This window comes from Daphnia pulex, chromosome 9, assembly GCF_021134715.1.
Source record: "Daphnia pulex isolate KAP4 chromosome 9, ASM2113471v1".
Lineage (NCBI taxonomy): Eukaryota > Metazoa > Arthropoda > Branchiopoda > Diplostraca > Daphniidae > Daphnia > Daphnia pulex.
Window position 1 is genome coordinate 4,347,654 of NC_060025.1, and position 13,033 is coordinate 4,360,686.

At 47.0% G+C, this 13,033-nt stretch overlaps 1 protein-coding gene and 3 long non-coding RNA genes across 6 annotated transcripts; 1 reads left to right on the forward strand and 3 right to left on the reverse strand.

Moving 5' to 3' along the window:
* Positions 1-580: 580 nt before the first annotated feature.
* On the reverse strand, positions 581-5,527 carry LOC124202946. The gene is made up of 3 exons (XM_046599468.1): positions 5,278-5,527; positions 3,191-5,217; positions 581-3,121 (listed from the first exon to the last, which is right to left on the reverse strand). Exons 1-3 carry the CDS (start codon positions 5,525-5,527, stop codon positions 914-916), a joined length of 4,485 nt encoding a protein of 1,494 aa, XP_046455424.1. The 3' UTR covers positions 581-913.
* A 1,782-nt stretch (positions 5,528-7,309) lies between these two features.
* Positions 7,310-8,225, forward strand: LOC124202369. The gene is made up of 3 exons (XR_006878059.1): positions 7,310-7,585; positions 7,654-7,850; positions 7,912-8,225. It is a non-coding gene; the product is annotated as an uncharacterized LOC124202369 (long non-coding RNA).
* A 38-nt stretch (positions 8,226-8,263) lies between these two features.
* On the reverse strand, positions 8,264-10,330 carry LOC124202368. Of its 3 annotated transcripts, XR_006878058.1 has the most exons (7): positions 10,275-10,314; positions 10,163-10,224; positions 9,920-10,083; positions 9,709-9,818; positions 9,383-9,639; positions 8,957-9,323; positions 8,404-8,894 (listed from the first exon to the last, which is right to left on the reverse strand). It is a non-coding gene; the product is annotated as an uncharacterized LOC124202368 (long non-coding RNA). The 3 variants fall into 3 exon arrangements; XR_006878057.1 differs by having other exon boundaries at positions 8,264-8,894; positions 10,163-10,330; XR_006878056.1 differs by having other exon boundaries at positions 9,709-9,839; positions 10,163-10,306.
* Positions 10,331-11,212: 882 nt separating this feature from the next.
* LOC124202370 lies at positions 11,213-12,231 on the reverse strand. The gene is made up of 2 exons (XR_006878060.1): positions 11,877-12,231; positions 11,213-11,789 (listed from the first exon to the last, which is right to left on the reverse strand). It is a non-coding gene; the product is annotated as an uncharacterized LOC124202370 (long non-coding RNA).
* Positions 12,232-13,033: the final 802 nt, after the last annotated feature.

A 13,033-nucleotide genomic window follows, 5' to 3' on the forward strand; every position in this document is an offset into this window, starting at 1 on the left:
TAACACGTTATTTTAAACTTAACACGTTATTTTAAACTTAACACGTTAAGTAAATGACAAGCACGTTAAGTACGGAAAGTGGAATTTAAACCTAAGGTGAAAAAGTTGTAGTCGCCACCGCAAGATGTCACCAGTCATTAACTGAAAAAGTTGTAGTCGCCACCGCAAGATGTCACCAGTCGTTAAACAATTAATTTAACAGTTTTTCATTAATTACGGGAGAACTAATTAAGTAAATAAAATTATTTTTGTTCTGGTCGCACCGCATATTTTTTGTCTAATTTTTAAGACCAAAAAGTCCGAAATTTGTCGTGAAACACCCGAGTTATGGAGCGGGACATACATACAGACAGACATACAAAGTGACATGGCTACTTTTTTTCTGCGTATGCGATTATTAGCTTCGCCCTTCGGGCTCGCAATAAAAACACGAGAATTAGCGTATAAGAAGAAAAAAAAACAGAAGAAAAGGAATTTGATTCACGGTCTAACACAATGCAATTGACTAAATTGCTACTCGGAAAAACGTGAGTGACGGGTAACTTATCAAAAGACAACAATACCTGTCTTAAATTTGTTAAGTAAGTCGACGCCGGCATACGTCGGCGTGATTGTATTAACGTGAGACTCGATTCACACACATACGCGCGAGAGCACAAGGGAAAGGAGACTCCCGGTCGAGACGAGAAGCCTCTCGCATCGCCCGTGGCAAGGGTGGGAGACCTCTGGCGGTCAACGTGGTAGGTCTAGGATGTCCAGTACACAACAACCCTCCTCGAGCTGTTATAGCGCACAAGCGCAGATAAACAGCTGAACACAAGAATATGATGCTCCCCCCTTCCAAAAAAAACTAAATGAATGAAATTTCAGCCAGTACGTTACACATCACATGAATGGAAATTCAGCCAGTACATTACACATCAAATATCACTCTCTTCTTTCGTACACGTTCGCTCCGACGTACGGGCTGCCGTCCAGCGTCTGCTGATGTATCAACCGAACTGCTGGCGGCGCCCAGGGGAAGAGACGCGCCCGGGAAGTTGTCCTGTTGTTCGCCGTCCGTCTGCCCGGCTGCCGCGTGCTGAACGTCCGTGCTGTCACCCGCGCCATCGCCTTCGTGAAATGCTGGCTGCTCGTTTGTCTCCGGAACAGCTACCATCGGGCGGAGGAATCTTCGGTTACGCCACAACACGCTCCCACTCGCGAATTTTATCCGGTAGGATCGATAACGACCAATGCTGACCACGACGCCGACCTTGTCCCAGAGCTTTGTCTTTGGCTCTCGCACCCGAACGTGGGTGCCCAATGATAGCGGGGCGAGTGGGCGAGCGTGCTCGTCGTAGCGGAACTTTACCTCCGCGTCGATCGCTGTTTGCCGGTCACGGCCTTCCATGGCTGACCGCCAATGAGGGGCGTATGCCGTCCGGTGCGCTGGAATAATGGACCGTAACGGATGTCCAAAAACCATTTCCGCCGGTGACTTGCCGTTTTCTCTCGGGGTGTTTCGGAATTCCAACATTCCGCGGGCGAACTCGTCCGATGTGATTTCGCCGTGGGATGAAATTTTTGTCACTAGGTCCTTCATCGCTGCAACTGCTGCTTCCGCGTGGCCGTTGCTTTGGGGGTAGTGTGGCGTAGAGCTGCCCCACGCTACGCCCCATTGGCTTAATTTGGTCTGGAAGCTGTGAGCTTCGAACTGTGGGCCGTTGTCGGACCGCAGCCGCACAGGAATGCCCAGGTCGACGAAATTTTCAATGACGGCCTGTGTAACTTCACGCGCCGACGGGTCGTGGCGCCATTGGTGAACGATGGGCCATCCGGAAAGGCGGTCCGCGTAGACGAGGACGTGTAGCGAGCCCACCTGAAAAAGGTCAGCTGAAACATCTTCGAATACCCGTGTTGGCAGGGGGTCGCGCATTAGAGGCTCCTTCTGTTGATGCGGGAGTCGCTCTTGACATGCCTGGCAGCTTTCCACCCACAAGGTTATGTCGTTCGACATGCCCGGCCAAAAGACGGTTTGACGCGCCCGGCGCTTCATTCGTACGATGCCCTGATGGGCCGCGTGGAGCTTTTTGATTAACTCCCGGCGGGCCGGACGTGGAATGACGATGCGGCGGCCGAAGAGGACGAGGCCGTCGTCTACCGATAGCTCTTCGCGGACAGACCAATATTGGCGAACGCCCAGGGCTGTTTGATTGCGTGGTGTCCGGAATCCCGTTGAAATCGCCGCCATGAGCTCGACGTAATCGGAATCCGATTCAGCAACAGCTCTCAATTCGTCCAGCATGGGGTCGGACAGGTGAGACTCCACGTCGATGCCGTCCTCCTCCATCTCGTCGGTGGCCTGTTGAATACTGCTGACCTGGCGGATTACCACACGTCTGGCAAAAGACTGGACGTCGTCGTTGGCAATCTCGTCGTCGGGGCTCGGGTCGTTCACAGGAGCCCTGGAAAGGGCGTCCGGAATGGAGTGGCTCCGTCCTTTCCGCCATATGGTCGAAAAAACAAATGGGGACAACCACTCCTTTAAACGCTGGAGTTTGGGATTTTCTACCGCGTCCAGGGTGTATTTGTCCAGGATAGTGACCAACGCCTGATGGTCCACGACCAGCTGAAATGATGGTAATCCAAGGAGATAGAGGCGGCACTTACGCATCGCCCATTCGACGGCTGCCAGTTCCAGCTCCACAATGGCATAACGCGATTCTGTGTCGGTGCACCACCGAGAGTTGGCGTCGACGAGTTTCCAGATGTCTTCGTGACGCTGAAGCAGCGCATAGCCCATGCCGTTCTTCCGAGAAGCGTCGACCTGCAGCGACGTCTCCAGCTCCGGATCAAATGGCGCTAGGATAGGTGGCGCCACGAGGGCAGCCTTGACCGCGTCGAAGGCGTGGTCGTGGTCGGCTGTCCATAAAAATGGTGTCCTGGAGCTCAGAAGGGGGCGCAGCGGTGTTTTTGCGGCTGCCACCTCTGTAGAAAATCCGGCTAGTTGCTCGACGAGCCCCATGAAGGAGCGCAGCTCCGTGATGTTGGTTGGTTTCGGAAAATCCGAGATGGCCCGTAACTTTTCTGGATCGACGGATACGCCTCCCGGTTGGATTTGAAAACCGACCCACTGGACCTGCGTGCGAGCAAATTGAAATTTTTTCAGGCTGAAGGTGATACCGGATTTCCTGGCCGCTGACAGTACCGTGCATACTCCCGCTACGTGTTCCGGGAAGGAATTGTCAAAGCGGAGCAGGTCGTCCACTACCCGGACGGTGTTGCTGACGTTCTCGAAGGCTAGGTCGGCGCGCCGGTTGTATTCATCGCTGGAACTGCACAACCCCATCGGCGCTCGCAAATATTTAAACCTGCCCCATGGTGTCATGAAAACGGTGAGATGCTGCGACGAGGGGGATAGGGGGATCTGGTAATATCCGTTGGCCGCATCAAACGTCGAGAAGAATTTTGCGTCACCCGTGATTTCCGCCACCGCGTCCCGCGGTGCTCGAGTGGGATGAGTTGGCCGTCGCACGAATCGGTTGAGACGCGTATGATCGACGCATATGCGTAAGGAGCCGTCAGACTTGCGTGTTACGACAAGTGGGGCCGCCCAATCCGATGGTTCGGTCACAGGGCATATGATTTTCTTTCCGACGTAGTCGTCCAGCAATTTCTTTACAGCCGGGCGGTCGGCGAAAGGAAGGGGCCTGGATCCGTTGACGTAGAAAGGGGTGGCGTCGTCCGTCAGCTCGATAATCATCTCCGGTCCTTCCATGCAGTTGAGTGAACCTGTTTGGTCAAAGACGTCGTCGAACTGTCTGGCAATATCGTTCCCAATACGCTGAATGTCGTCTGGTGACGGATCTAGAGGAACAATTCCGTCATAAACGTACGGTGCCTTGCGGCGGTTTGCTGTCTGAAGGGAATTAATCTGCATACCGTGACGTGAATTCTTCCATGGCCTTGGGTATCCGTCGTGGAGAATTCCCAGGCTGATGCAGTCGTACCACGACAATAAAAGTCCCGAGATATCGGGGCTGAACGTGATAGTGATGCTTGCTGCCGTCCCTTCGTACGTGGCCGTAAACTCCTTTTCCCCTATTACTAGCAACGGGGTGGATTTGTCCGCCATGACGAGGTCGAAAGTGGATGACGACAAGTCTGCTTCAGAGAATCCTAGCGCGTGCAACACGTCCATTCCGCCAACAGTCGCCTCTGCCCCGCCGTCCGGAGTCACCTTCTCAATAGTGGTGGCTGCCTGTCCGGTTGAATGGCCCAGCTGTATGGAAATGGTGGGCGCCGGGCGTCGTCGCCTGCTGGCTTGCACATTGCCCACCACTATACGCTTCATATGCGCTCGTGAACGGCTTCCGTCGTGGTACCGACCGCCGCTGCTACCAGCGCCACCGCCAGCCGAACCGCCACCGCTACTGCTAGCGCCGCCGCTGTCCGCCGGCTCCGATTTCGGTTTTTTGGAATTTGGGCAGCATGGAGAAAAATGGTTGTTGGCGCCGCACAGATGGCACTGTTTGCCCATTGCTGGACATGTCTCACCCGCCCGGTGTGACAGGCGTCCGCACGACCCGCACCTGCTGGTGTCGGTCTGCCGTGCTGACCCTTGGTGCCTAGTTTGCATGTGAGAGATGACCGGCGCGTTGCTCAATGACTTCTCGTTGGCCTTGGCTGCCTCCTCGCTTCGACATATGTTGACGGTGTGTTGCAGCGTCGGGAACGGGCTCAGCGCGAGCAACTTCCGTCTGGTCTCGGAATCGCGTATACCCGCCATGATGCGGGTCGTCAGCCGAGTGTCGGAACAGGTGACACATAAGTCGGCTGCTTCTGCCAATCCACGCAAACGAATATAGAAATCGTCGAAAGTTTCTGAGGTGCTCTGACGACAGTCCTCGAAAACGACGCGATCAAGTGCGATATTTCGCTTTGATCGGATGTACGTGTTGATTTGATCCAGAACGTCGGTCGGTGATAATGGTGTCGCTGAAGGAATTCCGAGCGCCACCTCCACAATCTGCTGCATGGCTGGGTCGAGGACCATCCGGAAGGCGGCCATCTGTTCGTTGGACGGGTACGTCGACAGCTGACTCAATTGGCAGAAATCGTTCCAACGATTCCTCCACGTACGTAGTTGGGAGAGCGACGCGTCGCCGTGAAGCTTGTCTAAACAAGATGGGTCGATTCTACGTCGTTGTTGCGCTCCTCCTGCGCCGCCGCCGCCTACGCCGCCGCCGCCAGCGCCACCGCCGCCTACGCCGCCGCCACCAGCGCCACCGCCACCTGCGCCTCCGCCACCAGCACCGGGCAACCCTCCGCTACTGCCTCCAGCGCCACCGCTAGCCGAACCTCCACCACTGCCACCAGCGCCACCGCCGCCCTGTAGCAGCAGCTGTAATTGTTGAGTAATGGCAGTCAATTGTTGCGTCATCGCCTGCTGATTCTGTTCGACCGAGGCGATCCGACCGGCTGCCGCCGACGCTGCTGCTGCGGCGGCTGTTGCCGCGTCCAATGCGTCGTCCACCGTCGCCATTGTGCCGGCTGTACTTGGCCGTGACGACCCGGGCAGGTCTGAAGTTGGCAGATGTACACGGGATGAAGACCTTAGATTATAGGTGTGTCCGGATGTGGACATAAGCCCGCTTGCAGCCTACGGATTGTCACTATAGATCGATGTCGATCGATCGACGTGGCACTAGGTTTAGATCGTATCACGTGATACCGACACTCGCTGCGCAATAAAAACTTGGCCACACACACACGGGGACGGCAAGAAAACGAAAATGGCGGCCGCACCGCCTCAATAAACTGTAGAGTACGTAGAGGCGAAAGTCACCGCCCCAGGAAAAGTAAAATGTATATCGAAATGGCCCGCTGCCATGCACACGTGATGAAATACAGGCCTAACGTAGAATATACACTGTAGGATAAATAGTTACCACAGCCCGTACGGGCAGAGCCGGTGGAGGTGCACAGACACGAGATGCCAAGATGGCCGCCGCGTGGGGCATGGACACCAACTCGCTGCAACGTTTCTCCACCGCACACGAAAAGAATTATGTCAGGTGACGAGTATGAAACTCGTTGAACACACTGAGGGATCGTAGATTAGTCCAACTGCGCCATGTTAAGTAAGTCGACGCCGGCATACGTCGGCGTGATTGTATTAACGTGAGACTCGATTCACACACATACGCGCGAGAGCACAAGGGAAAGGAGACTCCCGGTCGAGACGAGAAGCCTCTCGCATCGCCCGTGGCAAGGGTGGGAGACCTCTGGCGGTCGACGTGGTAGGTCTAGGATGTCCAGTACACAACAAAATTAAACTGTTTGAATACGCATCCGCGAGACAAAACAGACCAAGCTTTCAGGGAAAAGACGAATAGTTCTAACAAAATTAAACGAGGGACAGAATATCAGGCGACGAATCGACGGGCAGGCAACGAATATTAGGTAATAAATAAACTACGGATAAGAAATGAACAGGCTAATCAAGATATCACGCAATTCAAATAAATTGCAAATAAAAAAATCTTTACAACTTAAAAAGAAAAAAAGTGATCAAAAAACCAAAATTGTCTAGCAAGAAGAAAATTAACTGGCAACAAGACGACAATGAGTTTGACAGGCAAGATGTCAACAGGGGGGGGGATTTAAATCACTCTGAATCAAAATAAATTATCAATCAAATCAACTGCAAATTAAAAAATCTTCGCAAATGAAAATGAATAAATGAAAAAAGTGACCAAAAAACGAAAAAGGTCTAGCAAGAAGAACATTAACAAGGCATCAATTAGATTGACGGGCCAGATGTCAACAGGGGAGAAAAATTTGCGAAGCAAGTACGGAAATTTGTTATTTTTCAAATTTACGACAGCTCTGAAGTGAAAACGACATTTGTAAAAAATGAACTTTGTGGTTAAGACCAAGAGGAATATGTTCAAGAAATAATAACAACTGGAATCGGCCAACTAACTTATAAATAACAAGCAGGCAATGTGTGAATTTCACTCATCTTTGTTTGAGCTAGGCAAAGTATATGAAGGGTGACGGTGTTTTATTTTATTAACCCGCTCTTCTCTGTTTCTGTGATGGAGGAATAGGGCCGTTTGAATATATTTATATAATATGCTTTCGTTGGGTCCTCCCTTTAGCAAAAAGAAAATTAACTGGCAAATGAAGAATGACAAGGAGACAATGATATTGACTGGCAATTCAACTGAAGGGGGGGGGAATTCGATCATTCTGAATTAAAACGAATAAAATTAAGCAACTCCTAAATTGTAACATCGTCCAATCTGTAAAAAATAATGCCGATCCCTTGCTTCGCGCGCGAGTTTCCCGATAGGGTTTTTTTTTTGCGGAGTTTGTGTCTTTTTAGCTTTGGGTTCGATGTTTTTGTTCGATTAATCGTTTTGTAGGGATAAAAAAAAGCCTCATAACATTAGGAACGGGAAAAAAAATTGCTAACCGAAATGAATCCACCCAAAAAATTTAAAACCTACGCGCGAGTTTGACTCGAAAGTATGGGGTGTGACAACTTTCTTTATTGACACGACAGCAATGTTGGGTCATGTATGTTGACATATTGGTATAACTGATGTGATATTTCCACCAATCAACAATTTCTCATGAAACATTTTAATGGCATTAAAATAGATTCTTGAATGTGGAGGGAACCCTTATGATGCAGTGTCATTGGCTGAGAAATCGGCTCTTTTTTTGCAACACAAATTCCATCTATTAAAATAGCAACCATGGACGGATATCAACCTGATGTGGAGCTCTCAGATGATCTTTATGATACCAAGAGACTAAACACAGAGAACATTCCTTGTGTACTGACTTTGATGCAGGTTTGTAGGTTAAAACTTTAAATTTGAAATAAATAGTCTAATACTAAGTTTTCACTTTCAGATTGGAAACCATTTAGTAGTTCCAACACCAAAAGAAAAATGCTGCAGCTTTTCTGGTATTAAAATGATTATACTGCTGTTAGGGAAATTGACAGTTGTAAGACATATAAGCTATGATATTCTTAAAGATGGAACTTTTAGAGAAATAACATTTAAGCGATGATATAAATCTTCCAAGTTCCAAGAGTTCACCTTTACTTATCTCTTCGTAACCTAGGTTGACTATATAATTTCTTTACCATCGCCCCTTGTCTGAATTAAAGTGCTTTTGGTATGAAAAAGAAACGGCAAATAAAGCGGCAATTCAAGCATTTATTGTAAATAGGACAGGAGATTTTTCTTTTATAATTGTTTTGTGGGCTACATAAGTTCATGAATAGGTCAAAGCCGATACTTACTGATTCGGGTGGTTATCAAGTCATACTCGACGTATGACGTCATGACGTAACATCGAAATTACGTAAAATTACAGAAGTCTTGTTGCTTTTTTCAGTTAATTTCGAACCATTATTTATAGTATTTAAATTTATATAAATAACATATAAGGTTAATAACCACCCTAAACAAGATAAGATTTTTGATAGATTAATTGAACGTTTATAGGATGAAATTACGGCTCTATTTCTCTTATCTATGAAGGGAATTTTGACTAACATTTTCGACCGCACACTTGGAGAAACTTCTGATGTAGTGAGTAAAGAAATATATAGTTTTCTTGTTAAGAGTGGTAATCATATATCATTGAGACCCGAATTTACACAGGCTCAACCAGTAAGTGGTATAGGACTAGAAAAAGTTAGGCATTTTCCTTTTCTAAAGGCAAAACTTATTATAAATGATTTAGAAGGCAAAGAAATATTAGAAAAAGGACAACTTCCAGGTAAGTCGTTGACGATGAGACGGATTGCTTTGGGCATAGCCATCGTAAGGTGCCATTGCCGAAGTGACCATTCTTATACACTCCTTTAACTAGTCATCTTTGACCTAGAGGTAAAATATCAGCATTACAAAATTGGAATCAACAAACAAGCACAACCACTAAATACCTTAACAAGTCGCTGAATTTCTAGTAAAACGTCTCTGATAATAACCTTGATGGCCGGCTGGTGACACTTCATTTCGACAAACAGTAGGACGTAAGCCAAAAGAGATGAGGGAAAGGCAGCATTATTTTGCGTCACAGCAAATGGTCTCCTGCTTGCATGAAAGAATAAGAAGGTCTTGCTGAAGAGCGGCAGGTAAAGTCGTCGAGAGAAGTGAGTGATACAGGTTGAGGAATGTTAAGGTCGTGACCGGTTCTTCTTGGGGTAGACAAGCTAACTTGGCTTCGACAATTTTTTCCATCCGGTTGATGTCTCCGGCGGTACATTTACATTAAGATATCGTTACCAGATATTGAGGTTCAGGAACAATCTATTAATTAAAATTTATTAGACAACCTGAATACTAGCCAATTAAAACTGTCAACATACCTACAATGGACTCTGAATGGAAGATACCTCAATGTTGTTCTGTTTAATCCTCTCCACCCATTGGCAAGCTGCTAGATGGAAGGAGCTGATTGCTATGCATGAGAGGTGTTTAGGAGTGCTTTGATGCGGCTCATGAACCAGTCCATCATGTTGAGAGCATCCAGAAGAACTGCATAAGGAAGATCATACCAGACTTTCATGCAGCGATGAACATGAGCAGCTCCATCCCTCATTGCACACATAATTTCACCGCTTTCCTTAAACGCAAACAACAAATTACAAATTAGTTTGAATTCTCAATAGAAGAAGCATTACAGAATACTTACTCCTGTATTGCTGGCTGTTGAGTGTTGACAGAAGTTGAAGCTTTGGTTGGAATTCAGCTTCAAGGGCCATGGCTTGTTGTAGACTCTGCACCAGTGTTGATACATCAGGACTGGTGGAAATATCACATCAGCTATAGCAATATGTCAACATACATGACCCAACATTGCTGTCGTGTCAATAAAGAAAGTTGAGATAAATTAATTGTATCACCTGAAGCATAGGATCTTTGTAGGAATTTGCAAATTTCATTTTCCAGATGTTGATGAGTTTGCAAGTCTCAGCCTTGCCGATCCACTGGCATTGGAAACTAATGTAGTTTCAAGAATTATAGGGTGGTAATCCAGCATTGTTCTACCATCACATCGTAAATCATCCTTTGATATATCCAAAGTTGAATTTCGTTAAGTAAGGACAATTTTATTTCAATAAGAGACCAACAGAATTTAATTATACCTGGACTCCATGATGAATGAATGCTTTTCGGTATATAAAAAACCGTACGGCTATTGTACCAGCTTTACGTAGTAGGGAAAATAATTTACAATCAAAGGATTATACTACCTACATTATTTAAAATTTGACTACATTTTGCTTTAAACTTGCCTTGATTCAGTTGATTGATTAGCAGCCAGCCTTGTTTTGTTTTTGTTTTGTTTTTGAATCCAATCCAAGGCCGCGTTGAAGTTGAAGTTCGTCGGCCTTGAATTATGGATTGGCGTCAGAACCACCTGTCGGGAGAAAAACTAACTAAAAATAAGCGATTATTTTTTACATTTAAATCACACCGACCCAATTATCTCAATCAAAGCGGGATCACGACGTTGCAATGTAAAAGCATCCCCTCTACAAGACGGTCGCAATTTGAATACCGTGACGAAAACCCCAGCAAATCGCATAAAAGAACAATGGAACCCCCCAAACGAAAATCGTTTCCCTATCTCTCCGAGAGGAACAGCGCCACCTCCCAGAGAGAAATCGAGTAAAAAACCCCGAAAACAGCTATCGAGCCGTAGAAGAAAAGAGACGTCGTCCCCCCGTCCTGAGTGGGAGGTGGGTAGAGTGGGTGGGGGGTGGGAGGACAGGGTCGTTTGCCGATAAATCCCTATCGGGAAACTGCCACTGACTTTGCCGATGCAATCGGCAGCTGAGTGGATATAGAGAGGATACCTCCGGCTAAATATCGGAGCCCGCGCCCAAAGTTGCAACATTGACCACACTGTAAATAAAAACAAATAACTGCCACTAACTTTGGTTAGGTTAGGTTAGGTTTTTAGGTTAGTTCAGTTTAGGTTACCAAGTGTAGACGTGTAGTAGCTCCCGAACAACCACACGGCGAAGTCGTGAAAAGCAAATTCGGTATCATCACGGCGAAGCCGTGAAATTCACATTCGATATCATCTCGGCGAAGCCGTTAAATTCACGTTCGGGATCATCACGGCGGAGCCGTGAAATTCAAATTCAGGATCAGCACGGCGAAGCCGTGATAATCGGTAAAAGATTAGGCTAGGATAAGTTTTAGGTTTATTTTCGAAGTAATTTGGAACGACGGGAAAAGTAAAAGTCCAAATTGCTTACGAAAAACACGAATCCACGTGGCCTTGGGGAATGATTCATGCACCAAATTCTTATGTTTCCGTTACGTTAGCTTACAACTGGCACAAGATTACTAGTAATTAGATATAGTGAATGAATGATGCCTTGCGTTCAGTAGCCACGTCAGCTGCACCTTGATCCATATGAGCCGCTTCTTGACGTCGTAAGGTATGGGCGAGAAAAGGGGCATCTGATCGACAGTGATCTTATCTTTGCCGTCAAAGAAACTCATCGAGAAGTCGTGCTTGTCCAGGAGAACGTCGATGACGCCCTGACTGTGCACGATAATGTCGACAGTGTTCCACGGCGGCGGATTCAATTCCATTTAGAGCAGCAGGCAATAATAAAGGGCGAAAGAGGTGGGATCCCGTTTCAGGACTTAGCCGCTTCCGTGCTGTTAGTGGCAGCTCCCGGCAGCTCCAAGGAGTTTGATCATCTGGAAGACTTGTAGCACGGTTGAACCGGGAACCGGAAAATGCCTATGATGCTTCAGAATGCCAAAAAAACGATAATTCATTTGAATTTCATCCACAATTGGCATTCATTTTGGCCTTTTAATACAAGTTTACATTACCTATCTCGTTTCAGGGCCGGATAAATACGGATAAATAGCTCGCCAACCGTCCATTCCGGGTTTAGCAGCCAAGTATTCCATATTCTCGCCTCTCTCGGCCACCCGACACCAAGTAGGCAATTTACTCCGCATGAGGGCCACACCGGCGGCACGCTCAACTAACCAAAGAAAGTGTGACAGTTAAACGCAGAGCTGGTTGGTTGTTTTTATGCCGATGGACAAAGACAAAAGAGAGATTAAGAGTCATATTTATTTCGTCAAGCTGGAGGAATCATTGACTGGCCCAATAGGACAGGCAAAAATACGCCTGGCACAGGAGCTTAATCCACTGGTTGGGGGTTGCATGCTATTGAAAGAGCACCTGGAACTTTGGAGCGTAAGTCAACAAATCAATCAATCACCGGTGCCATACGTGCTTGGATAGCGCTAGATTTTTATCGATTTTTATAATTAGCCTATTAGATTTTTTGTTCAACGCGACAAGCGAGCCACCTAAAACCGCCTAAAACAAACAATTAAATTGTGCTTGATGCGCTAGGTTCCATTTAGCGCAATTCGTTTTATCTTATGATTTCCGGAACGCGCAAGCACGCGCGCATATACGTAATGCCCATCGCGTAAGGAATCCGGCAGCTGGATCCATTTATTGTGAAAAAAATTCGGATAGACCGTAAAAACAATTTTGTCATGACATACAGTACTAAACTCCTAATCCTAAGCTCCCTTGTAAAATAAAAACGAAAAAACCATGCTGCTAACTACAAAATCATGTATGTAAAACTGAACGCTAGATGGCTACGTATTTAAAAAAGTCACTACATACGATGCCAGATATTCGATTTTTAACATTTGGTACTTGCGTCGTTTGGAAATTAAGTCGTCGGGACATAAGTCGTTTGGAAATTAAGTCGTCGGGACATAAGAGCATTGGATCTTATAACCACAATTACCGGAATTTAAAGCAATCGGGTACATTTACTTTCGGTACGCATGTCGTTGGAATAATTCGACAATGGGACCTATGTCTATTTATGACAATTTGGAACCAGTGACGCATTTAACCTAACGCCACTGGGACTGGGACTTGCGTCCTGCTCCGTAGGAAATGCAGAAGCATAGACAAAGACCACTGGTTGATGCTGTCCATAAGAAAATTA

Bases quoted from the DNA above. Each gene is read 5' to 3' on its own strand.
- LOC124202946 (XM_046599468.1), bottom strand. From the start codon at position 5,527: ATGGCGACGGTGGACGACGCATTGGACGCGGCAACAGCCGCCGCAGCA. The intron at 5,218-5,277 runs GTGGCGGTGGCG...GCGGCGGCGTAG, and splicing joins TGCTGGTGGCGGAGGCGCAG to GCGGCGGCGGCGCAGGAGGA. The intron at 3,122-3,190 runs GTACTGTCAGCG...GCTCGCACGCAG, and splicing joins ACGTAGCGGGAGTATGCACG to GTCCAGTGGGTCGGTTTTCA.